This window comes from Capra hircus, chromosome 13, assembly GCF_001704415.2.
Source record: "Capra hircus breed San Clemente chromosome 13, ASM170441v1, whole genome shotgun sequence".
In the NCBI taxonomy this organism is placed as follows: Eukaryota; Metazoa; Chordata; class Mammalia; order Artiodactyla; family Bovidae; genus Capra; species Capra hircus.
In genome coordinates, this window is record NC_030820.1 from 15437625 (window position 1) to 15463446 (window position 25822).

A 25822-nucleotide genomic window follows, 5' to 3' on the forward strand; every position below is an offset into this window, starting at 1 on the left:
AGCCCTGTTGGAAACATTGCCACCCCAGTACCCTCACCCAGGGCCCCCCACCCGAATGGGAGGACCATGTTCTGTACGTCCCTACAGACGGAGAACACGAGATATGAACCCAAACCAAGAAAATAACAGGCTCTCAGAAGGAAAAGAATTTGCTATAGAGAATGGGGCATATTTATTCTTCAGAAGTCGTTGACCCTTTGTTAATATTGCTCATATCAGAAATCAGATCTGATGCACTTGTTTTTAAATATGGACATCCACGCTTAATCAGAGGGGCCCTTAGACACTTAAATTTCTTGTTTAATTCAAAAATATTGACATTTAAATAGAAGATTATCTATTATGCAGTCTCATTAGAGTTGTATAACTGAAGTTTGTTTTCTTTTTTTTAATTAATCACATTATTTTTAGGACTCTGGCTCACATCTTCAACCAAGATGTATGATCTAAGAGATACGAATTCAAAATGATGTGACTGTTAAAGTTTAAATGAACACATTCTTTAAAGAAAAAGAAGTCATTAATTTTATATGGTACCTTGATTTTTCCCACCTTCCTCCAATCTCTGCCCACCCTGTTTTTCCCTTTCATAGTTTATGCAAGTCATTTTTTGAGCTATAATCATTGGCCTGATTTTCTGCTTTTATATCATTTTCTGGTATTTAAGGAGGAAAAAAAGTCAACCATAAGAGAACTGTTAGGAGGAGATGCTATAATTTGTTACGGAATGAATTTGATAGAATAACAACCCTTTCCATGCAAAACCCTTGCTCTCTGTAATTTCCATCTTCAGAGTGGTTTTGCTCTGTTTAAAATGATGAAGCACTAAAATACAGAGCGGACAAAGAAAACTGAAGTATAGATTTTTTTTTTTAATGGTGGAAATGTTACTTTTATTTAGTTTATTGACTCTTAACGTCCTGGGTTGTGACTGTGACCCCCCAGGGCTGAAAATCAAGCCACTGGAGGTTCAGCAGCCAGTCACCTCAGTTTTCCCACATTTTGGGGGTTAATAACAGGAATGATTGCCTCATCTATGCATAGCTCCATCCCCAGGAACTACCCAAGGTGACAAGAAAAAAAATGCAACTTTGTTTTCTAAGACAGAGAAAAATTAACCCAAAGGGAAGGGGGAAGCTCATTTAAATAGGAATATTAAATTTCTGACAGAAGAGAGAGGTCTGTTATCACGCTGAGTTTCAATAAAAGTTTGTTGTTTTCTTTTTAATCACTTGGGTAGAATTAACTTCTTTTTTCTCAGCAAAACTTCACAGCTTTAATTGTGATGGAATGTGTAGTAAGCTGTATGGAGAGGGAAACCAATTGGTTTCCACTGAGTGTTTCCAAGTGGCGAATGTTGAAAAGTGCTTTTAAAAGGAAGTCCTCCTGCCTGGGGTGTTAGGCCCTTACTTTCCCTAAGGACCGCCTCCATCTCAAAGATGCTGGTCCTGTTATATAACCTACGGCCATTTCTCACTGACTACCCCTGATCCTGCCTTTTAAAGGAAATGAACATGGAAAGAAGCTCCTAGAACAGCAAGATTGATTAGGAAAAGAAGCCAAGTAGAAATCTCCACCTTCCATTTGAAATCTCCACCTCCCTGGACTCAAACACGATCCTGATATGTCATTTGTGATTTGCAGTAGCCTAGGATTAGTGATAGGTTAGATGTGGTAGAGGAGGGAGAGACCTTTCTGAAAACATGGGGACCGGGACATCGGTTCATGCCTGCGTTCCCTGAATATCTCCTTCCTTCATCCATGTTCCTAAAAACGAAACCCAATGCTCCCGATTATATTGCTGGGTTGATGTAATTCCCACCATTCCAAAGTTAAAAAATGCTTAACTGAGCATTGGAAAGAGTTAAAAAAAAAAAAAAGACGTGAAAGACAGGCACTCTCACTCCCATTACGTCTCCCCCTCTTTGTGCCCTGGTTACACATAGCAACAGACAGACACACCACGACAAGTCCATCTTTCAGACAAATGAACTGTGAAGCTTAATTAAGGGCCAGTGATCAGGTCTCTTGTCCCTGAGGAGGTCCTGGGGATGGTGGAAGGAAGACCCCTGAAGAGAGAAGGCGAGGCAGTGTAATAAGCAGATCACAAGAACAAAATGGCTTTTTCAAGCACCAGAGCCCCAAAGACACCAGTGAGAGACCCTGGAATAATACTCTGTTGACGGTGCTATTCAGAGAAGACGAAGGACCATCCCCTCTGCTGCAGTCATTCAGAAAGCTAGGCCCCACGCTGACTGAGTGTCCCGAGCCCAGTGGACCGGCTGTAACCCCCCTCTTCACTTTCCGCTGTGTCTGACCACAGGGCTGCTCTTCACCGATCGTGGTGAAGTTCGCGGACACCCAGAAGGACAAGGAGCAAAGGCGCCTCCAGCAGCAGCTGGCGCAGCAGATGCAGCAGCTCAACACTGCCACCTGGGGGAACCTGACGGGGCTGGGCGGCCTCACCCCGCAGTACCTGGCGGTAAGTTCCTGCGGGTGGGGGACGTGGGGTCCCCAGGGAGAGAGAGCGCCCCGCTCTGGAACTCTTCCAGACTCCTTGTTCCCTCAGTACACTAAAAGCTCAGCCTCAGGATGCTGTGAATGCCAGGAAATTCTGGGCCTCAGTGCAGAGTTTCTCCAGGTGAAATTGATGAGCATAAGGATGGACCCTTCTGTCTAGCTAGATGGAGGCTAACCTGGGCTCCACAAGGCTGGGTGTTAACCAGTGTTCCAGCATCAACTTCTGCATTAGGAGGGGTGCAGCACGCTCCCCACACTGTGATTTAAGGTCCCCAGGCAGCCATGGTATGCCCGCTCTCTATGCCCGGGACAGGGCGTTCCTCGGCAGGACCTAGGAGGGAGGCCTCGTGGAACCGTCCTTCACTGGGTCTTCCCAGAGGAGGGATGTTGATTCAGTTCAAATATTTCTTTATCTGTTGGAAACCCGAAACTCAGATCCTATTTCAGGACGAATAGACCCTGTTCTTTCAGCCATCCGTTACAGTTCACTGTTTCTAAACTTTCACCTCCTTTTTTGTTTTTTTGTCCCTTTGTGCTGCCCATTTCACTTTGCCGCTGTCTTTATTAAAATGCCAGAGTCAAAACCTAGGACCATTCCCCTGGTAAGATCTAAACAGCACGAGGAGCGAGCCCTAGTGTGAACTTCAGAGCATCTGCATGTCACTTGAAAGTGGTGGAAGGCACTTAATACCCCTCTAAGGTTTTGCTTACTTTTTCTTGAACCATTGCCGAACTATGCTTCGCTACCCCACTTTTCTGCAGGGCTACACATTAATTAATGTAATTTTATATTGTGCATTTGGGCCTTTGATGCTAGCCGCTGTCCATGTATGTGTATCCTAATTCTGTCCTGACCTTTGAACTGTTGCCCTCAGGATAGTATGACCCAGGAGCTGTACTTGGTAGTAGAACCGATACTGTTCTGCAAAACAGCCCTCCCTGTAACCTTGAAAGGTGATCCCCTTGCTGCAGGTGAGGGAAAGAAGCGGCTTAAAGAGGTTTTGTTACTTCACCCAAGGTCGTGGCGCTGGTGGTCAGGCAGGATTTCAACGCTCCGTGTGCTCTCTCCATCCAGCCTGGCTGCTTCTCCAAGGAGATGTGACTCCTATTCCCCTTTTATTTTAATATTTACTGGTGTGGCCATGTCAGATCTTAGTCGAGGTTTGTGGGATCTTCTTTGTTAGCACGCAGTATTTTTCGTCGCAGCACACAGGCTCTCCAGTTGCGGTATGCAGGCTTGGTTGCTCCATGTAGGTGGGATCGTAGTTTCCAGATCAGACATCACACCTGCATCTGCTGCACTGCAAGGCAGACCCTCCACCACTGACCACCAGGGAAGCCCCTTCAGTCCTCCTTTCCCACCCCCAGGCCTGTCGGGGTCTGACGAGCAGTAACTGCTCATGACACGTCTGCGTGTCTTGCGGGAGAAGCATGCCTCTCCTGCCTTCCCCTGAGTCACCGACAGAAGCAGTAACCGAGTTTGCTGTCACCTTCTGGCCGTTTTTCCATCTTATCCACAAGGACCCCGTGTGAAATTTCCTCATATCTTGCTGAAGTAAAATTACTGAAATAAAATATAAAATAAGTTATCTATAATTTATATAGTTATATATTTATATATCAATCATATATTTGTGTTTTATATAATAAATATGAAATAAAATATTAAAAAGTTTTATTGCTAAAATACAGAATAAAAACAAGGATTTCTATCCTAGGTTGGTGGTAAGCTCACCTTGGTTTCTAAGAATCCAGCTTCGTGTTCCACTGTTTCCAGGAACCAGGACCCCTGTGCCTGTCCCAGTCTTCTGGCCCCACTCCCCAGCACCTGTTTTTTTGTGTGCAGGGTAGATTCTGACTCTGGCTTACCAGAGTGTGGTTGTCAGTGGAAAGAATCCTCGGGTTAATGACCCTCCAGGTATTGCAACTTCCTCCAGTGGAAATTATTAATCCCTCAAAGGATCTTCAAAGCTAATTTAATTTGACTAAACTTCGGTTTTTAAAAAATTGTGCAGAGCTCCATTCTCTTGCAACCACAAGAGAATGGGAAACCCTAGAAATCAAACCAAGAGAAGGGATTTCTGTCAGAACGGATCATCCCTGGCTTCCTCCTCTTCCTCACTCTGTGTGTGTGTGTCTGAGTATAGTATCTAGGTAGTCTGTTACACCGAATCCAGAAGGATGAGTGAAAGATGGAGACCTGTTTCTGGTAACTGTTCACATTAATCCGCATAGTATCGTGGCAACTAGGACTTGGGTAGAATCGAGTCAGCTGCTAGATGGCCGTTTGTGAGTCCCGTACCGTCATGGAGTCTCCTCCTCCTAGAGCTGAGGAAACCGACAACCTGCCAGAGTGGCAGCACTCTCCATTAGGCTGCGCAGAGCTCCAAGTGAATGATGAGAGCCTGTTTTGTAAATAGTGAATTCTTCTGGTTCCTCCTCAGCTCACAGAACCGTGGCAGTTTTTTAATAATAGGTTTGGTGAATCTGTGCTTTTGACATCCATGGACTTCTGAGTATAGGAGACAGCCCCACACTCGCTCCAGGGTACAGACTGTGGCTCTACTGATCTACCAGGAGGAGGGTATCAGTAAGTCTAGGCACACACTTAGTGCAGCACCTAAGTGAAAGTCGCTCAGTCCTGTCTGACTCTTTGCGACCACATGGAGTGTAGCCTGTCAGGCTCCTCTGTCCATGGGATTCTCCAGGCAAGACTACTGGAGTGGGTTGATATTTCCTTCTCCAGGGGATCTTCCTGACCCAGGGATCAAATCCGGTTTCCCCACACTGCAGTCAGGTCTTTACCCTCTGAGCCACCAGAGAAACCCTAAGTTAACCTGTTATTCAGCCTATTTGGATAAATAAAGGAGTGCTTTCAAATGGTAATCACATGCCTTGCCTTGTGCTGCCCTGTGTCTCCATGCAGGATAAATGTACTTCTGGAAGCTCCAGAGACAAAATGCAGAGACCTTTTCGCAGCTGTCTTCATTTCTTTTTAGAAGATGCTGATTATATTTATAATAATAGCATCAGTGTATATAGCACCAGATAGTTCTAAGTTTTGACAAATAGTATGTTCCTCCGTGCCCACCTTCAAATGGTTGACCGTTGTCTTTATCCTGTAGCTATGACTGCAGCTGTGGAGCTGTGAATAGATACATCTGTCTCTGTAGGTATCTCAGCGGTTCCTCTGTTAGTCCAGGAGTCAGCGACTCTGTGCGTTCCTAATGAAGGCCGTAGGACAGGGAGCTGTGAAGGAAAGCGGAGGAGACCCAGAGTTGGACCCTGATTGACAGAGATGAGTTACGAGAACTACTAAGCTCCAGAGAGATAGCATTAGTCACGCCATGTTGGTTCCCATAGATCTAACACCTGGTTGTTAAAAATCGTAAATTGATGAATTGTTTAAGGCAGTGACGTTATTGGGTCTCCCCGGTGTCTGTGCTTCTTAATAGAGATTAGACATTAATGCGGATTTATGGCTCCAGCACTGGGAACCTTTACCCATTAAGAGGCAGCAGTAGCTGACTGTGTGAATGTAAAGGAACTGGATGTGCCCCTGTGGATGCAGGAAGTTCCTCTGTCCTCAGCTCCATTTCTTTTTGACAGCACGTTTCTGTTTTTGTTTTTTGTTTTTTGTTTTTGTTTTTTTTTCCAGCTTCTGCAGCAGGCCACCTCCTCCAGCAACCTGGGTGCATTCAGTGGCATTCAGCAGATGGCGGGTAAGTCATGAGGCCCGCCTGGCGTTTGGACCGCGCTGTTGTCTGACTTTGGGGTGGGTTCAGAGGGCGAAGAAGACAGTAAGGGGAAAGAACCACAAACCTGACCTGTTGGCTTAGGTGTTAAACCTTAGAGTAAGCTGCTCGGAAGTTGATTTTTTACCCCTGGCATCTCCAACAGTTACATAACGAAAAAATTGGGGGCTGAGAATTCCTGCATAGTACCCTCCAGAAAGTAGAAAGTGTTAGTCGCTGAGCTATGTCTGTCTGCGACCCCATGGACTTAAGCCCCCCAGGCACCTCTGTCCATGGGATTCTCCAGGCAAGCTATACTGGAGTGGGTTGCCATTTCCTTCTCCAGGGGATCTTCCTGACCCAGGGATAGAACCCAGGTTTCCCGCATTGCAGGCAGATTCTTTTACCCTCCAGAGTTGTGTTTTTTTTTTTTTTTTCCCAATGGGTTTGACTGCTGGAAGGTGGGGAGGGGGTGGATTTCCAGCAAGAGTCGTGTATCCACGGCAGCCGCCATGATTGACATCCTTCTAAAATTTTAATAACAGGCAGTCAATAAAAATGTTTTGTCCTCCATAATGAAAGCTAGACTTGCAGACCTATCTCTGACTGATACCATTTCAGTCCCTTGATAACCACAATTAACAGGGTGCCTTTTTTTTTTTAATTTAAAAGAATCCCACTTGATAGAATTGTGCATCAGAAGCTTTTATGGGAAAGTGGAAATCTTCGATGTCGGGAAAAAATCACAGTAGGACTGAATGTGAAAGCCAGCCCGTGAAGCGTTTCTTTTGATAATGAGCTGTGTTGGCAGTGACCTAGGGGCAGCGGTTAGTGAAAGGTGGATCCTCTGAGTCACCTTCCAGGCTGATACCCTGACCCGTGCAGCGAATCAGGACATGGGGACCAGTAACCTGCCGTGAAGAACAGTCAGGAAGCTTCTTCCTCAGTTCCAAAAATGTCGAGGAGAGTGGGCGGAGGAGAACAGATTGTTGGCATATTAGAGGCAAGCACAGTTGCTTCCATCAGTGACACCCTGAGTCAATGAGATGAACCCAGGATATGCAGAGTCTAAGCCTGATTTCTTTATCTGTCACCGAGAAAGCTCCTTTTTTCTCTTTTTCTCCTGAATCCATAGCCTTGTGTTACTATTTTTCTTCTCCTGTGTCACTTTGGATGGAACTGGAGAGACTTGGCAGGAGCACACTCAGATCCCTCCTCCTCTGCGTCCTGTGGCGGTCAGCCCCGCCTTCCGTGGTGGCCCCTGGGGCTAAACTGTGCCCTTTCTGACCGGGTGGACTGGCCTGCAGTAAGAGCAACGCTCGGTTACCCGTGGCCCTTTAAATCTGCGGGCACCGCCCACCTATTCTGTCATAAGACAGCTTTGGGATTATTATAAAAAATAGATGTTAAAATAATAAGGAGTGAAATCATTCGGCAGAATGTTAATGAACACAGTTGAGAAAGCTGGTCTCGGAGCTAAGCATCTCCTTGAACGGTTGATTTATTTTTAGTTCTGTGAAGGGGGCTGGAGAGACAGAACTTAAATATTCAGGGAGTTTTCTACATTTTTAAAAAAGAGAAAACCTCCGGATTGCACATTCTGAAAGAAATGTCAAGATGCATCGTGTTTTCCACCAAGGCAGGATTTTTCTTCTAATCAGTCGGAACCACCCCCCCCCGCCCCGCCCGCCCCCAAATTCAGAATAAGAGTCTTCCCTTAGAGGAAGCCTCAGGCTCTCCCATTGCCGTGGTTACGTTATGCAGAGGAGGTCACTGGGTCCCGAGGCTGCTGCTGGGCGTGTCTTCCCGGATGGACAGGGCGCCCTGCCACTCTTCATTAGGCTGTGAGCCCGTGGCGCACCAGCTCGGGTCAGGATGTTGGCGTCTGTGCACCGCGCACTCATTTATCCGTGGAGGGTATCTGGGAGTCACCTTAGAAGGTGTGTGGAGCAGATGGCCAATTTAAAGTCAGTCTGTAAATGCGCTCGGCCTTCCAAAATACCCCCTTTCTCGAACCCTCAGTGTGAAACCCAGCACCAAGGCTGCCCAGGCTGTGCAGTCAAAGGCCGAGTTTCCCATTTGCTGCTGTCTCCTTGAGTAGTGAGGACTGAGGATGGGGGTGTCAGGGTTCTTCTGCTTCACCATTTCTGTAACGAGTGCCCTTCATTCCTATGGAAAATCAGGAAGCATTATGGTACTTTTTTATTCAACCAAGTTGTGTGGCCCCCGGCTCTTTCATTGTCTCCCAAAAGTAGGGCTTTTCTCACCGTCAGTCACCTAAACCCATCCTGGAAAGTGGAGGGGTCATAGGGGTCCCTTCGTGGAAGAAGGTTCCCCCACGCACTGAATGGGGGGGGCCCTCTTCCCTGTTTCCCTAAAAACCTTCACTTCCTTCCCGTCCTCCCTCACCTGTGAGTTCTCCTGAAGTATCGATGCTAAGAGGGTGTGGCCTCCTCTACCTGGCATTTGTGGACTATTTTGGGGCTGCTGAGAGTGAGTAAACTTAAATTGGCAAGTGCAGATTTACGTTCTGCACACAGTCCCAATGAAGCTCAAGTGAAATGCCTGGTTTTTGAATTAAGAAATTTGACTTTAGCTGGACATCTAAGCCACAAACCGTTCCACAAACTAACGGCAGTATCTTTAAGAATGACTTGTAAAAAAAAATAACAAAAGATAAGAAACAAAACAAAAAAAGAATGAGTTGTGGAAGGTTTGGGGTCAGCGAATGGGTACAGTGTCCTGCGCGTTAACACATGAGCGTGGTTCTCACCATGCTCTCACCAAGAGGCACCTCATCCCAGACCCCTCCTGGGGCCACAGCGCCTGTAAGCGAGTGAGGCTGTGGAGGAGCGAGAGCAGTGTCCGACTCTTGCAGCCCCGTGGACTGTAGCCCGCCAGGCTCCTCTGTCCATGGGATTCTCCAGGCAAGAATACTGCAGTGGGTGGCCATTTTCTCCTCCAGGGCATCTTCCCAGCCCAGAGATTGAACTTGCGTCTCTTATGTCTCCTGCGTTGGTAGGTGGGTTCTTTACCACTAGGACCACCTGGGAAGACCCATGTTCATGTCTAGAGAGCCAACTCCACGTGGCAGACTTGAGTACTGCAGCTGAGAGCACCATCCACAGACGGTGAATATCATCTCGGAAAGCAGTGATACCATGTTGTGAACAGCTCTGAAAACAGGGTCTGTCCTACAGGAAACTGAGGTGTCTCACCACAGTCTAGAATGTCTCATCTGAATGACTAAACATTTTCTGTTTGAGGAGAAAATGAAGCTGGAAAAGAAAAAAACAAAAAAAAATTAGGTGACAAGTTTCTAAAGTAGTTACATCAATAAAATCAAATGAGACATCAACTATATACTTATTTGTTCTAAAAAAAAAAAATTTTCCTTTCAAAAGTAACTTCAGAAGTGTTTTACGATTTTATGAAAGGGAACCTTTCCTAAATCTGAGGTTTAAAAAGCAGAGAATATAACAGTAAGGCTGAAATCTTTATAAGCCGACTGCTGTTATGTGCGTCCTTTTCATTTTCTGTGCATCCTTCAAGTTGATTGATTTTACTTTCCCTCTTGTGATAAAAATTCGTCCATTTCCCACTCAAACTGTGGTACTTTTCCCATGAATTTCTGAAATCTCCGTAACTTGGGGTCTGAGTTCAGGCCGAGAGTCTGGATTTTTCCAGAAAAGAAAGAATAAGGGGAAACCGGTTTTTCGGTCTTTCCTTTCTTTATGACAGCGATCATCTGGAAAAAGCATCGTGTTAGAAAAACAAGGGTAGTATTACACCAGTTTGCTTTTCACAGAGCACTTCGAAATAATCCTGGGGTTCATCCTCACACTTCACAGCATGCCAAGGAGAAAACCACCACCGGTTACTACCTAACAGTTGGAAAAACCGAAGTAGGGAAAGGACAAGGAAGTGGTGTTACACGGGTCAGAATACAGCACTCCCACACGTGGCAGCGCTGTGCGGCATAAGGACTCCCAGCATCCCATTCCAGAGACGGGGCAGCTGAGGATGAGAGAAGGTAAAGAACAAGCTTGCGCAGAGTCACCAAGGTGAGAAATGGCGGATGCACATTTCAGAGTGGCCTGAGCTCCCTGTCCGCGCCGCCCGGCCGTCACTCAGTGCACTGCACATCCGCAAATCCAGGTATGTTATCACTCAGATGAGTGAAGAGACCAAGAGGCAAATCTGAGCCGTCAGTGAACAACGCACAAGAACCCCAAAACTGCTCCAAGAGAAGCAATCCAGTGTCGGCCACAGGAAAACCCCCTTTCATTCTGGACAGCATCACACATTTATCAAGGGGTGGTTTTCTGCTAAGGGAAATATTTTTCTAGGATCGGGGGGGGGCTTGTTAGTACGAAATTGCAGAGGTTATGAAGCGGTGGCCTAAGAAGAGGATCTGATGACAGACAAAGGGAAAACTGCTTCGCTTGATTTCTGACATTCAGAAAGTGAAGTTGCCCAGTCATGTCCGAGTCTTTGTGACCCCATGGACTGTAGCCTACTAGGCTCTTCCCTCCATGGGATTCTCCAGGCAAGAGTACTGGAGTGGGTTGCCATTTCCTTCTCCAGGGCTGACGTTCAGAAGCGTGTAATAATTCGCTTTCAGAATCTCTGGCCTAAGTTTCCAAAGTCAGAGCGAAATCACAGCGGGCAAGTGTCTGCCTGAAAGAACCACATAGCAACTTCTGTACGGGTTGGAGATCCGGCTCAGAGCAAAGATGGTCTCAGCATGTCTGTGATGAGCGGAGAAGAGAGAAGACTTTGGCCAAAATTGGACCTCATGTTGGGGACACACTTGGGAGGTGTGCAAACTGGACCCACAAAGGCCCCAGGTTCTTCCCAGAGCCCAGCCTCCCCTCCTCCACACCCCGCACTCCCTGCTAATAGTCCTTAGGAGAATGCTCCATAACCACCCATCTGTCACTTTCTAACAGACCTGATTGGCAAGCGCTGGTAACAACTGACATCTGTTCTCGCTTATTGAAATGCAGATTTATGGTAATTGCTCTGAACAATAAGACACAGAATTACCTAAGGTGAACATTCAATTAAATTTTCATGCCCTTCTCCTTATAAATAATTTTTTAAAAGTAGGCACAGTGTGCACTGTTCGGTACACACTTTCCTCGTCTGGAGAAGGGTTGTTTTTTCCAGAGTAATGAGGGGAAAGTTGAACCCCTGTATGCCCAACTTTTTTCTTACCGCATCCCCCCCCCCCCCCCGCCCCGGCCATCTCAATCTTGGCACATCGTTGGATTTCCTAAAACTTATCTCAGTGTTTTGCATTTCTCGTCGCTCAGATTATTTGCCCCTGGTTTGCGGGATGCCCACCCGAGCAGAGTGCTTTGTGAGGTTAAAAGGTGGTGGTTCTCTTCTCAGGGAAGAGCTGTTTCCCAACCAGAACCAGCATCACCTCGCCCGCCCACCCTCCTCCCTGGCCACCCCTCCCCCATCCCATGCCCTTTGAAGATTTTTGTGTCAGGGGAACAGAGATGAGATGGGGGTGGGGAGGGCCCCCCCCGGGGGGGGGGCCCCAGGGGGTGGAGAAAAGAGCTGAGAAGGACAGGACAGGGTGTGCTTACACACACACAGAAAACAACGAAGAACCAGACATGTGAGTTCAATGTCAGCAGAAGCAACACCCCCTTTCAGACAGCCGGAGCAGGGACGGGGTGGCCAGGACTGACTGTCCGTCAGGGCTGAGCCTGTGGCAGCTGGAGGTCTAGAAAGATGCTGGTACCCCGAAGTCGGTGCAGTTCACCAGGCAGAGGACGGAGCTCAGGGTGTGTCCCCTCGGAGCCTCCTGAGCTGCCTTCCTAACTGGAGTCCGAGGCATTTCCCAGCAGCAGTGGGGCTGCCAGGCCCCCAAGCCCCTGCCCTGAACGAAACGGAAGGGGAGGGGAGATGTCCACACTGCAGGTGAGACCCTCTGGTTATGGGAGCGCCAGGGGCAAGAAGAGCCAAAGCGTCCATCTCCAGGGCCCTGCACGCCTGCTGTGAGCACAGTGGGATCCTGCCCCACTGGTGTCCGGGGCTCTCCCCGCACCCCACACGTGTCCCTGCGACGTGCCGATGCCAGCCGTGGGGCCGGGGTGTCCTCGCTGGGAGGCTTTCCTGCTGGAGGGACGGTCTGGGGAACCGGCCTCAGGCCGCTGCCTGGCCGGACAGGAGGACACTGCAGGGAGCAGCTGCCTCTGTTGCCCCTGGGAGGTGGACAGGAGCGCCCGTCACATCCCCCGTGCCCGCTGCCCCTGGGCTCCTGGGTCCGGCCTTGGCTTGGCCCCTGCCCTGTGTCAGCCTGCAGCGCCGATGTTCTCGGAGAATCTCTGGCTGGTTTTGTTTTCTTCCGTTGGCTTGACTGTATATGCATCATGGTTCGGGGCTGGTGGTGAGCGGGGGCCAGGGAACGGGTTGTGGGGAGCTGTGTTCTTTGCTCCATTCTCTGCGCTGTCATTCCTGAGCTCGGATTTCTTGATTCCTCCCAGTGGCTGTCGCTAAGCCCAGGGCTGTCGTTTGATGGTTTTCTACCAGGACTTGTGGCCCTTTTAGGACATTTTGTGAGAATGAGCTTCTGGGTCCGAGTCTTATTTCCAGAAACAGAATTTCCCCCAGTCCCTGGCTCCCCTCCGCTTGGATGGGAGGCTTAGTTTTCAGCCCGGGGCCTGGGGGCTGGCCTGTCATGGCCGTGTGCTGACAGCTGGCGAGCTAGGCAGCATCTGCAGGTCCTCCTGCCTCTGCTTCTCTCTACCTAACCCCCACCTCCTCACCTCAAACCCTCCGATGCTGGGGTCGTGACGCCTCTCCTCCCCACCTTCATCTCTGCTTTGCTGGGTGGGGTCCATGTTCTCCTGCTCCGTAGTGGTCGGTGGTTGAACAGAGCTGGCCACTCCCAGTGTGGCGCCCCAGAACCTGGCCTTCACAGTGGAGGCAGGGCAGCCCCTCGGGGTGAGGGGCTAAGGGGACACTCGGGGAAGATGGCGGGACACAGAACCCAAGGGTGGTCAGCTAGACTCCAGGGCAACACCGAGTGTTGGTGGGTGAGAGGAAGAAAACGCACAGACCTAATAAATATTTGCAGAATGGATTAATTAACGACTGAGGGAAATAGTCAATATTTGAAGCTGTTGCAAATACTGAAGAACGAAGAACAAACAAGAAAAACCTCGTTTGGGTCTGTAGACAATGCTCTTTATAGCAGCGTGGGAACATTTCGTGCTCTTGGTTGCCCTGTTCATCCATCTCCTGTGGCCCCACTTTTCACCTACTGTGAATGAACATGGCTCTGTGTGTGTGTGCAGGTGGGCTTGAAAGCAAATAAGACAACGTTGGCTTGTCCTCAAGGAGCTTAGTGTCTAGCCATGGAGGTCAGCAGTCCCTGTGTGTGATGTGGAAGCAGGCTGCGATGGATGCATTGGGAGTTAGATGGCGAGCTGGAGGATAGCTAATGTGTAAAGGTGCCATTGGACACGGCCCGTCAGTCACCCTCCGAGGGGAAGAGCCTCAATGTCGGGAGGGCCCGCAAGGCTCTGACCCAGAGGAGCAGGCTGAGCTCCTCCACCCCAGCACTGGGCTGCGGTTCCGCAGCGCGGGTCAGAGCAGGTGTCCTGGGAAACGCAGGCTGAGGAGGGTGCTCGGCTGATGGTTACCCGTGGCCAGATGTGCAGACTGCAGCATCGGTGCTAAACCCTTGTCTCGTGTGCACAGCCGTCTGTCCATGCCGGTGTCTGGTCATCTGCGTTACATCCTGAGCACATTAGAGGGGCCGCAGGGACCAGGCAGGTCCGTGGTAGCATCCCCCCAAGCCCAGCCCGTAGGCACATAAGCCAGTGTGGTCCGCTGCTTTCAGGAGACAAGCCCAGGGGACCCCAGGGAGGCCTGTGCGCAGTTCATGTTCCCCCAGCTCCGTTTTCCTCAGGCAAACCTGAAAAAATAGGCCCTGCACTTTCCCTTCACAGGGTTCTGTCACCACCACCCTGCCTGACCCGACCCCAGCGGGGGACAGAGCTTTGTCCCCAGTGGCACGTGCTCGATGGAGCAATGTTTTCACGCTTGCAGGATGCCGCTGGTGCCTCGTCCTGTTTCCAGCATCCCCAGGACCTATGTGGGTTTGCAAAACAGGTGCTGGCTTTCTCCCTAAGCCACCAGGGCTGGATGCCTCCCAGAAGGAGCCTGAGTATCACTGTGTGCAAAATGGGAACCCAGATCGCAGTATGGACCTGAGGAACTCTTTCCTGAGTAGGATTAAGTCCTGACGAAGGCACCTGGGGTGGAGAAGCAGGGTAGGTAAGTGAGCCTGGCATCCAGGCTCTGAGTCCAGCTGAGGCTCCACACGGTGGCTGAGGGCTTCCAGCAGGTGTGCTCCTAGAATGTTCTCTTGCCCCTTCTCCATCTCCCATCCCCCAGCCCTGTCGTCAGGCCATTGTCTGAAAAGCGGGTTGGATTCACTATGTAGACGTGTATCAAATGCCTGGATTTGAGACATGAGAAAACGGTAAAAGTAGGCCGATAACTTCATTACCTTTCTGTGCAAAATTCCACTGTATGAGGAAAGAACTGCTGTTCCCTGCTTCTCAAATGTACATGATGGAGAAATGAATCATGGAAAAAAGACGTAGTGTAGAGAATCTTTGAACCTCTGGGGACTCAGGCATAAAGTCTGTGCCTGGCCAGTCCCCCCAGACCTGTCAGCAGAGTTCCGTTTCTCTCCATTCTTTTCTTGATTTTCATTAGCCCACAATTCATTCTAGTAAGTAGTTCCTCTTTGAGATACAAATATATTTAAAATACAAATATTTCAAATAAAAGTATTACAGCACTGCCATTTTTCATTCTCTTCCTTCGCAAATATTATTTGAGTTCCTAAATAAACTGAGAGAGAGAAGTTTGGGGGGTCTGTAATGACGGACAGTCACAGTAGTTGCTGATAATTTTGGGGGCTCATGTCATGCCAGTTATTGTGCTGAGTCACTTTTCATTCATTATTTAATCTGCACAACCACCACATGAGTGAGGAGGTAAGTAACTGTCACTACTCATTCAGGAAGCAAGAATCAGAGAGGTTGAGAAATCTGTCCGGAGTCATGCAGCTCACAGATCCTGGAAGACAGACCAGTGTAACTTCAGAGCAATAAAGCATCAGTTCTTCTGTCACACCCCAAATGCACACTTGTCGAGTTTAAGGATGGAGAGTGTACCCTGAAGCCCTCCCTCCAGGTGACAGCCTCGAAGCGGAAGGCCCTGCCACGTGTGCTCCACACGGAAACCTCTTGTCTTTTGTGCTGAGCTGCACCGCCCAGGAGGGGGCAGTCGGGCAGAGGGTCCTGGGCTGGGACGGGACATGTGGTACCGCCCAAGTCCTCAGGGCAGCTGGGTGAGTGTGCCAGCCCTAGGGCCCTCTGTGCTCATCACCTGCCCTCTCTTTTGGGAAACGGGTAAAGTGGGCCTGGTGCTGACGTGCCCTCTCTCTCCCCACTGCAGGCATGAATGCTTTACAGTTACAGAACCTGGCCACGCTGGCAGCGGCTGCAGCCGCAGCCCAGACCTCAGCCACCACCACCAATGCAAATCCTCTGTCCACCACGAGCAGCGCCCTGGGAGCTCTCACCAGTCCCGGTAAGGGGTGGTCCTGCCGCTGGGAGACAGGACGCGGGGGGCAGGGCCAGGTGCAGGGTGGACATGCCCAGACCCCGCCAGGCATCAGACTTAGTTACCACTTTACTTCATTTGTCTTTTTAACGTATCTTTATTGAAACAGAGTTGATTTACAACGTTGTATTCATTTCTGCTGCACAGCAAAGTTATACATATGTCGACAGTCTTTTTTATATTCTTTTCCATTATGGATTATGCCTGGATTTTGAACATAGTTCCCTGTGCTGTACAGGAGGACCGCATTGCTTATCCATTCTATACAAAACAGTTTGCACCTGCTAATTCCAAACTCAGTTCATCCCTGCCCTGCTCCCCACCTGGTAGCCACAAGTCTGTTCTCCGTGTCGTGAGTCTGTTTGTGTTTCGTAGGTAAGTTCATTTATGCCATAATTTAGATTCCACACAGAAGTGACAGCATGTGGTATTTGTCTTTGTCTGACTGACTGCCCTTAGTATGATAATCTCTGGTTGATACTGCTGCAGATGGCTTTTTTTTTTTTAATGGCTGAGTACTATTCTATTGTATATGTGCACCACATCTTGTTTATCCTTTCAGCTGGCAGCGGGCATTTAGGCTGTTTCTGTGTCTTGGCCACTATGAATTGGGCTGTTATGAACATAGGTGTGCAGTTACCCTTTAAAGAAACAAAAGTTTGAGCATGTGCAGTTTTATCTTCCAAGGATAAAATGAGAAGAAAAGCTTTGCGAGGGAATTCTCTCACGTTCCTTTTGTTTGAAAATTGTGCCGTCCCTTCCATGCTGGTGAAGTTGCCCAGTGACGAGGCGCCTCAGTTCCTCAGGAAAGCTCTTTTCTCCTGGTTTTGTGGTGGTGGTTTGTTTTTAGCAATTTAAGAATTCCCTGTTAAAACTCAAAACCCCAAATCATCACCTGTGATACTTCACACCAGCTTCATCCTTTACTTTTGGTTTTCAGCATGGAGGTCCAAAGGGGACTGTCTCTGTTGCTCCTCTGTGGTCCCCTTCTGGGCCTTGTCATTTAAAGTGAGGTTTTCTTTCCCCCTCCTTAGAAATTCTGTTGCCTTATTCAAAGGCAGATGCTGTTTTCTTTTTCATATGAGCCAGACCAAATGTGGTTGCTTAGACACCAGGATTTGTTTTTTAAAAAGTGTTTTGCTGGCTTGCCTTCCTCTCTGGGTTTTCTGGGCCTTGATGGATGATCTCACCTTCTGCTCTGGTACGTGGAGGCACTGGCCTGGACAATGTCCAGGCCCCTTTCTAACTAACAACCCCACGGCCCTCTATCGGCCACTCGCAAAAGATGCGCTGACTGGCCCCTACGCTTCTCTGTAACAATGCAGGGTTTTCTTCTAGAAAAATAGGGAAGGAACGCTACAGTGCCCAGGAGACCAGCTCTTCAGGCAACCACCGTGGGGAGGAGAGACGCCCCACAGTCCTTGATTTGTTTCCTGAACACCACGTTTCTAACTCATTTCCCTCTTGAGTTCAGTGTTGAGGGAGAAACTCGAAGAGATGTTGAGGAAAGGCTGGACAATGTACCCATCACCTCATCTCAGAGCAACAGCATGTGGGACATTGCCTTCATTCTTGAAATGTCTTCAAAAACATACCATGACAACATGTGGGCCTCATTCCACACAACAGATAATACTCCTGAAAAATCAACTTTGTAATTTTTTTCAAGAGATTAAGCTATAACTAATGCAAAACATAAACTGGTTATTTAAATATATCCTTTTAAAGAAATACGCATTTTTGACATAATGTATTCCCCCTTATGAAAATGATAGTGATTTTTTTTCTTAAAAACACAAGTATTTGACCTCACTAGTGTCCTTGTTTTAGAAATTAGACTGAAGAGTGTTTTGCTAAATAAGAAAACTAAGAATTAACCATCTTGGGCTTTCCCGACAGTCCAGTATTAAGACTCTTTCCACTGCAAGGGGTGCTGGATTGACCCCTGCTCAGGGAACTAAGATCTTGCATGCTGTGAGGCCAAAAAAAAGGGACATCTCCCTGTGAGGACTGTGAAAAGATTATATTAAAACAGCAGTCTGAATACCTGAAACTAATACAATATTATAAATCAACTATAAAAATTTTTACCCCAATAAATTTTTTTTAAAAAAAACAGTATATATACATGGAATGTTTGTCAGCATTTTTAACTATATTTTGTTTGGAGTGAAAAAACTAAACACTTCTCAAGATCTGAGGGGTGTTTTATTTGTTTATATAAAAAGGAAAAGGATTAAGTTTTTGCTTTTTTTTTTTTAAGAAAAAACACTATTAACTTTAATTTGGCAGAGGTAGATGATTGTAATTTTTCCAACCATGGCTGACTACCTTTTATTGAGAGTAAAAAAAAGAAGCCGACCACATCACTGATAACAAGGTAGGGAAAAAAGAACACTTTTTCCCATAGAGACTCTTCCTTACGTGGCAAGGAAGCAGTCCGCTATTCGGTTCACCAATAGCAGGCTTTAAAGGGCTTAACATTGTCACTACGTTGAAGTTATTCGCCTGTTCCAGAAGTGACCATTATCATGTATGTACATTTCGGTGAAGAGTATGTGGCCTGTTTTTTGCTTGGGAAGCTTCATTCAACTTTATGAAAATATATTCGTCCATTGTGATAGCTGGGTTGGGAATGTGCCTTGGTTCCAGGGAATCGGAATTAATATTCCAACATTTTGTTCTCCTTTAGTAGAAGGCTCGTGGGTTTAAGAAGCCAAGTGCAAAAGCGTCTGTCAGCTGATCAGTGTTGATCCTGTGATTGATAACTAGCGCTTTCAAGGGACTGTGTAGCCTTAGGCGCGGGCCTGGGTGCTGGGGACACAGCCAGGAGCAGGACACACTCCCGCCCCCGGGGGTCTCCTGTCTCTTACGGGAATTCGGACAGGGAGCAGTCACGGGAGCCGTGTGTATGCCAAGCAAGTGCTGCGAAGAGGGCCCAGGCAGAATATGGAGAGAGGGGATGGAAGGAGGCTTTCCCCTTCCGAAAGGTGGCGTGTGAGCACAAACCTGAGGAAGGTGATGGAAGCATGGCGATGATCCGGGGCAGGGCTGTCAGGCAGAGGACCCAGCAGGAGCAGGCTGCGAGGAGGCGGCAGACTGGCGTGACGCCATCCTGAGGAAACGGTGAGAGGTGAGGTCCATGTCTGCGTATCCACACTCATTCCTTCCAGTGCGGTCAGGAACGCGAGGACGTAGTGACCTTCTTAAAATGCAGAGCACTCCAACAGCCTAGGAAGGTGGCCAGAGTGTGTAAGGAAACTTGAAACATACTTGGCCATTTTCAGCTTTTTTCCTGAGACTTGAATGAAAGCGAAAATGTGTCCTGAGATGTATTTTCTTTCTTCCAACCCCAGCCAGGCATCCTTCCCTTTGCTCTTCACATGGCGTCTGGCCCGACCAGAAATCCTGCCAAGCACTGTGTTAGGGAGATGTGTTTCTCTCTTCTGTGTTGAGCAGAGCTTTGCATAAGAGCCGAAAATGTTTCATTAGAGTCCTGAAATGTGGGCAGCAGAAGCGATTTAAATCTACATTTCAATTATTTATCTTAAGTGTAACTTAAAAAATCTGGTGTTTAAGTGAAAGTAAATTATTTGTCTAATTTCCATCAGGGACTCTTCAAAGTCACAGAAAACATGGTTAGTAACAATTCATGACTCTCCACTTCATCAGAGCAATTTCCCAGGAAATAAAAGGGATGGAATGCTGGTCCCAAGGCCAATGTTCAACAGGGCTTCCTGTTGAACCATGCATAACCAGCCAGTCCATTCAAACTGAAAGCAGATCTTCATCTCCCGGCCTGCCCAGATCTTGGTTCACCTGTTCTTGAGACACCTCTTGTGCTTCAGACAAATCCATCTTGGAAGTACAGGGACAGCTCAGCACCCCCAAACTATTCATTTTTTAACAATTGTAAATTTATCATTTCAGTTCTGTACACCCAAGAACAAACTCCCTACAGCATTATTATAAATGATTTTAAACAGTCTATGCTTTAAAACATGGGATTAAGAATTATTTTTTTGTTAAAAAAAAAAAAAAGATCCCCTTAGGCAATAAATATAGGTTTCTTTGACTCCTGGCCTTGGAATAAACATGAAAATAGTCTTAGTTGCCCATGGTTAGAATAAGTGTTTCATGCAATTATCAGATGGTAAGGAATAAAATTAGAAATTAAATCAGGAAAGAATAAAAACCAGGTAAATGCATTATTATGCCTTTTATGAGTTTCTTATGGGTCTTTTGAAGCCTGATTTAATCATGTTTCTTGTCTTTTATTTTGGTATGATAATTTTTCCTTTTGTTTACTACAGTCTCCTATGTAGTTAATTAATTCTTGGGTCATTTCTTCTTACCCCATTTCAAACCTATTGTTGAGGCATAAGTCTCAGTATTGGTAGAAAGGGATAAAGTGTCTGTAAGGGACACTTATGTGGCTGGGTCTTAAAGAAAGATACTAATGTCTGCCCGGCTTGTGGATCTGTTGCCTCAGCCTGGTGGCTTTGAGAGCGTGGACACAAGCGTCAGCATTCCCACTTGAGAGCATTTCTCTGGCGTTCTCTGTCCAAAACATAACGTCTTGTCTGTGTACATCATCCTGCTGACCTTCTATTTTCTTTCTTTTTTAAAAAGATGGTTTAAAATTCTCTAATCCTTCTGTAAGTGCACTCAGTCAAGTGCACACTTCAGAATAACAGATCATTTCTTTCAAGGGTCAAGCACATTTTTAGATACTTGGGCACATTCTCCCATTCCCGCCATTGGCTTTCCCCTGAGATTTTGCTGTGAAGTCTAGGCAGCGTCTTTTCCCACCTTGGAGACATGGCCTCCTCCTCAGAGGCGGCAACAGACACTGCGTCCTGGGGACCGGAGACGCTTCCTTGCGGACTCCTCGAGGGAAACAAATCTCATATTCCCATGAGATTCAGACCTGCCCTGGCTCCTCACATAAGAAGGGCTGGCGAGTGATGTGTCATCTGCCAGCGTCACCAGGCTGGCTGAGTGGTGGGGACTCGGAAGTCACCCTCTGAGTCATCCCAGAACCCTTCAGTGTCACGAGAGGCTTCCTCCCTTCCATCCCCTAAGGGTCCCCACACGTGTGTCACAAGAGAGCTCACCTTGTGGGAAGATGTGGATTCCCAGGCTGATTTAACCTGAATTTGCTAGCCTTCTGCTTGGCCAAGCAAGTCCGTGAGAACGGGTTGGACCCGCGCCGCCCCTCTGGTCCGTCGCATGCAAGGGACAGTCGGTGAAGCCTGGAGGGACAGACAGACATCAGCCTCTGGGAGAGGCCATCCCTCTGGCTGCTGTGGTGATGCCACAACCTCGGGAAGACTAAAGTCAGCCATTCTTCTACAGACCTGTTCTTGCCGCATGGAGACATCCTCTTTCTCTCCCTGACCCATCCTTAGCTCCTGCGGGACCTTCTCAGCCAGCCTGTGGTCCACTGTCCTTAATCGGTCACCATGTCCAGTCAGTTCTCTCTCTCTTTTCCTCCAACACCAACACAGCCCCACTGGGTGAAGTTCCCTTGTCCCTGGGCTCTCTCTTCATAGTGCTGAGCTAACACGAAAGCTGCCCGGCCCAGGGGGTGGCAGTAGATACGGACCTCCCCTCTGCTGCAGAGCTTGACTTTCTGCAAGTCTGACCCTGGGTGCGCAGATTCACCCCGTCATGCATTCGTAGAGCTGTGGCTTCGCTTAGGACTTGCTCACTTTGTTTGGGGTGCACGTTCTCAGTATTTGAGATAGGGGCTTTCGTTCCCTGCTTTAGAGGCTCTGGAGACCATGCTGTTTCCATGATTTAGCATAAACTGCCTTGCACAGTCCCAGGCATTGTGTGTGGGGCCCTTGTGAGGTGTGAGCTCAGAGGCATGTCTGCTGCACAACATAAGCACTCGGTGAGACCCATCCCCCCACCCGACCCCAGACTCTCTCTCCCACTGTCTGACATAACCTTGGTATCACCGCTGCCACTGGTAAAAGCGTGTATGGATTGCTTGTGTTTTGTATTAAATGGAAAAGCAACAACACTTTTAGTCCCAACTTCTCAGAAGTTTATGACCTAAGGTCTGTGCTTTAAGACTTAAAAGCAGCAAAATATAAATGCTACTTTCGTAGGTGGCTTAGTCCCATAAACTGGATGCAGTGGCCACATGCACAAAACAAGCAGGATGCCCCAACATGGGCTCTTCTGGTGGAAGAGCGGGAATCAGATAAGGCCCACGGTGTGAGTGACAGGAGAGATCCTGTCTTAATGGGTGACTTGTAACAGGAGAGTCAGCGCTGGAGCCAGAACTTTAAGATGAGTTAAGCTTTCTGAGGTAGAAATGGAAGATTTATCAGACGTGTCAGGTGTGAGAAAATACAGAAAAGGCATTCTGTCAGCAAATGGAAATCCATCTCCCTTTTCACCAGCGTGAGATAGACGGGAAATAGGAACCAGGGAGGGAGGGAGGGCCCTGGAAGCTGTGGCTGAGAAGCTGGGGCTTCCTCTTGCAGGCGGTGAAGAGCCAGGTGAGGACTCTGAGTGCAGGGGTGTCAGCGAGGCTTGGGTGCTGACTGGATGTGAGGGAGCAGAGGGAAAGAGGTGCCGAGTGAGGGGACCAGTAACGCAGCACCTTCAGCAGAGAGAGGGCGGTCAGGAGCAGGTGGAGCTTGCGGCGGAAGGTGCTCCGTACTGGCGCACATTGAGCAGCGGGGCACGCGTGAACTGGTGTGTCGTGTAAATACATCCCGCAGGCAGATGGGTCCCTGACTGCTGAGCTTCTCCCAGAGCAGCTGCAGAGGTGGGCAGGTGTCAGTGTGGGCCTGAGGGGGCCCACCGTGCTGGAAGCGCGGCAGAGGGGAGGAGCCACATGGTGGGAAGGGAGCCCTGAGGAAGCGTGGTTTCGGGGAACCAAGTGCGGGAGTTTCCAGCAGGAAGGAGATCGAGGTGAGGGCAGAGAAGAGGTGTTCGAGTTTGGCCACGGTCAGGCAGTTCACCGCCCCACCCCGAGTGGTGGGTTCACTGTGATCGTCGAAGGGATGTCACAGTTCTGGAGGCTGTGAGAGGGGGGTGAGACTGGAGGCAGGAGCTGTGTGTTTATAGATGACATCTTCCTGCAGTGTGGTGATTTTTTTTAAGTCTAAAAGGGTCAATAGAAGGAGAAATTTTACAATAGAGAAAGACATTTCTAGACTTAAGAGGAGATGGAACAGAGGTGATGAGAGGCCGACGAGAGGCAAAAACTGACGAACTGAAGGGGGAAGGAGTCTGGAGGGAAGGACTCAAACCCTCCTCTCTGGTGCCTGAAACAGCAGCGTGTGTGAGGCCCCGTCCCCACCCCATCCCCCCAAGCCCCCCACCCCACCTTCTGAGCTGCGGCCCAGCATTGGGATAGACACCATCATACAGGACAGGGCACAGAGCAGAGAGGATGCTCAGTGAGTGGACTGGGTACCCGTAAGAGAGGGAACACCTCCACCACTGAGACACCCAGGACTATGCAGGCTGTGAAGGATTTGAGACAGAAAGGTATTCACATCACGCGGAAGACAAGAATGTACATGTCTAGGGCTAGAAACCATAAAAAATTCATGCCTGGTGCAGAGCTTTAAAAAAATAGTTAAAAGAATGCGATAGAGGAACTACAGTTTCACTTTCATTTAGAATACGTGGACATTTTGACCAAGAGCTGGAAGACTGTGACTAGAGCAAGTCATTTCATCTTTCTTTGTTTAGTTTCTCCATTGTGAAATCAAATTGTCCATTTTTACATGTACTGAACTATCAAAGGAATGTTTATATAATGTATGCTCTTGCTTTTTAAGACAGCATTAAAGTATCATATGGGGAAGATGATTATTTTGGAATGACACAAAATTCTGCTCCTCTGAACAATAAGAAATTGGTTAAACCTGGGATAAGCCCCAGTGATATTTTTTTCTCTAAACATTTGACTTTGGAAAGCAAATACCTCCCCACTGTCCTAAAAATATTAGACTGTAAACGCAGGGAGTAGAGCCTTTCCTTCCTTCTTTCTGCTCTGGGACTTCGCTGAAGAAGTTGGCAGTGAACTTCAAACTTGATTTGAGGTCACAGAATCAACACACCCTGCTTATCAAAGACAGAGTGGCCACCGTGAGAGTAAAGAGAGCACAGTGACTCTGACCGGACCCACTTCCTTAGAGCTGTCATCACTGAGGGTGAAGCCCTTGGTAAGTGGTGGGTTTTTTCAGGCAGTATACTGAGCATGTGCTCTGTGGTCTGTCATTTCCAAAGGAAACCATGCAAGTAGCTGAAGGGTGGTTCACAGCATCTCAGACCTTGGACTCTGCCAGGTCACCTCTTGCCAGCCGTGTGCTCCTCTCGTCCTCAGGGAAAGCTGCCTCTTCCCAGGACATCCTAAGACCAGCATCCAGACAGGTCTTCCAGGATCCTCCCAGGGACTTGCTTTCTACAGAAATCTGTGTTCCTGGTGTTTCCTCTCTAGAGCCTGGTCAAACAGTAATCTGACCCATTTCATAAGCACCTGGAATCTTTAAGATCATTCATTCATGAAGATGCCTCCCTCTGTGATCCACATGAGGAAACAGAAGCCTGCAAGGTCAAGTGACCTGCCAAGGAAACACAGGCTATTAACCGCAGCTGAGGGGTCACCGCTCCTGCCACCCCGGGAAACGTTCAAAAGCAGGAGCTCCTGGGCAACTAGAATTATATTTCAGGTTGAAATCACCATGAATTTTTTTCAAGCTGTGTCTGTGACCATCTGTAAAAAGCAAATACCTGGGGCCAGCTACAGGAAGGGTGTGCTTTTAGTTTGGTGATTCATAAGCAAAATATTACTAGATGAGAAAGCAGGTCCAATTTGTCCTTTCCTTTGCTCCATTCTTGTTTGATCCAGGTAGACTGGAGTTTATATAAAACTATTTAAAATAAGTTTATGGTCCCAAATTACACCGTCACTCTTGTGAGGACCCTGGAAATGAGGTGAGGTGAGGAGGTGTGCAGCTTGTTGACAACTCTTGAGTAGATTCCTTCTTAGTAGCACCCCCCAGTGACGGCTCCAGGGAGCACTGGAGATTAAAGTGAGGAAAACGGTGGGACCAATTGTGGACACAGAGGGGATGATACTGCTCACGTCCATTCCCATACCGCTCTCTCATCTTTGGAGACGTCCCCTGTCATAGAGTAATGCCTCAAAAGGGGCTCAGAGTCCCTGCAAGGGACTTCTTCCTCTAGTCAGCCCTTCAGACCCAGAGGCTTCCTCTGGCCCATCTGCAGAACTTGTCTGTCCCAGCGTGGCACAAGCCAGGTTGCTGACTGAGCTCCTTGTGAGTTGGAAGTGGGTTAGCGAAGGAAGAAGATGATGCGGGTGCTTGTGGGGTAATGGGCATGCGCATTACAGATGGCTGGGCACTGAGATCAGAACACCTCAGCAGCGTTCAGTGTCCATTTCTAAGGCAAACAGCCTCCTCCCACCCTGTCATCTCTCCTCTCCCCATCACTCCCCCTGAAAAATCCTTTTAGGGAAGAAGTGGAAGTAAGAGGTGTGGTCATTGTGGAGTAACTAGACCCCACAGGAGAGGAGGCGCTGAGCTCCCCCTTGGGTTGTGATGCGCTAACGACAGAGGCGCCCTTGTCACCACTTCACCACTCTGCCCCCTTCGGAACACCAGCGCTGTGTGACGCAGAGCAGTGACTGCAGGCTCCGCTGTCCTGAGTGCATCTGGTCCGTGCAGGCAGTGTTCTCTTGTGTTTGCAGTTGTTGTATTTCCTAAACCACAAAGCTGCTGTGCTCTCAATGTCTTGCAGATATGCTGAAGGCAGATTCTTGGTGTCTTCTGTTGATGTCATTTCATTGTAGCTTTTTGAAACTCTTGTGGTCCACCATGGAACTCTGCCCAATGTTATGTGGCAGTGGA

General features: G+C 48.2%; 1 protein-coding gene across 27 annotated transcripts in view; it reads left to right on the forward strand.

The window, feature by feature from the left end:
- Positions 1-25822, forward strand: part of CELF2 (CUGBP, Elav-like family member 2) — a 554598-nt gene that overhangs the window by 502646 nt on the left and 26130 nt on the right. For all 27 annotated transcript variants that reach the window (XM_018056980.1, XM_018056981.1, XM_018056983.1 and 24 more), the window contains 3 exons: positions 2324-2482; positions 6179-6242; positions 15750-15884. In XM_018056980.1, coding sequence (XP_017912469.1) covers positions 2324-2482; positions 6179-6242; positions 15750-15884 — 358 coding nt within the window. The remainder of the gene's footprint in view (positions 1-2323; positions 2483-6178; positions 6243-15749; positions 15885-25822) is intronic.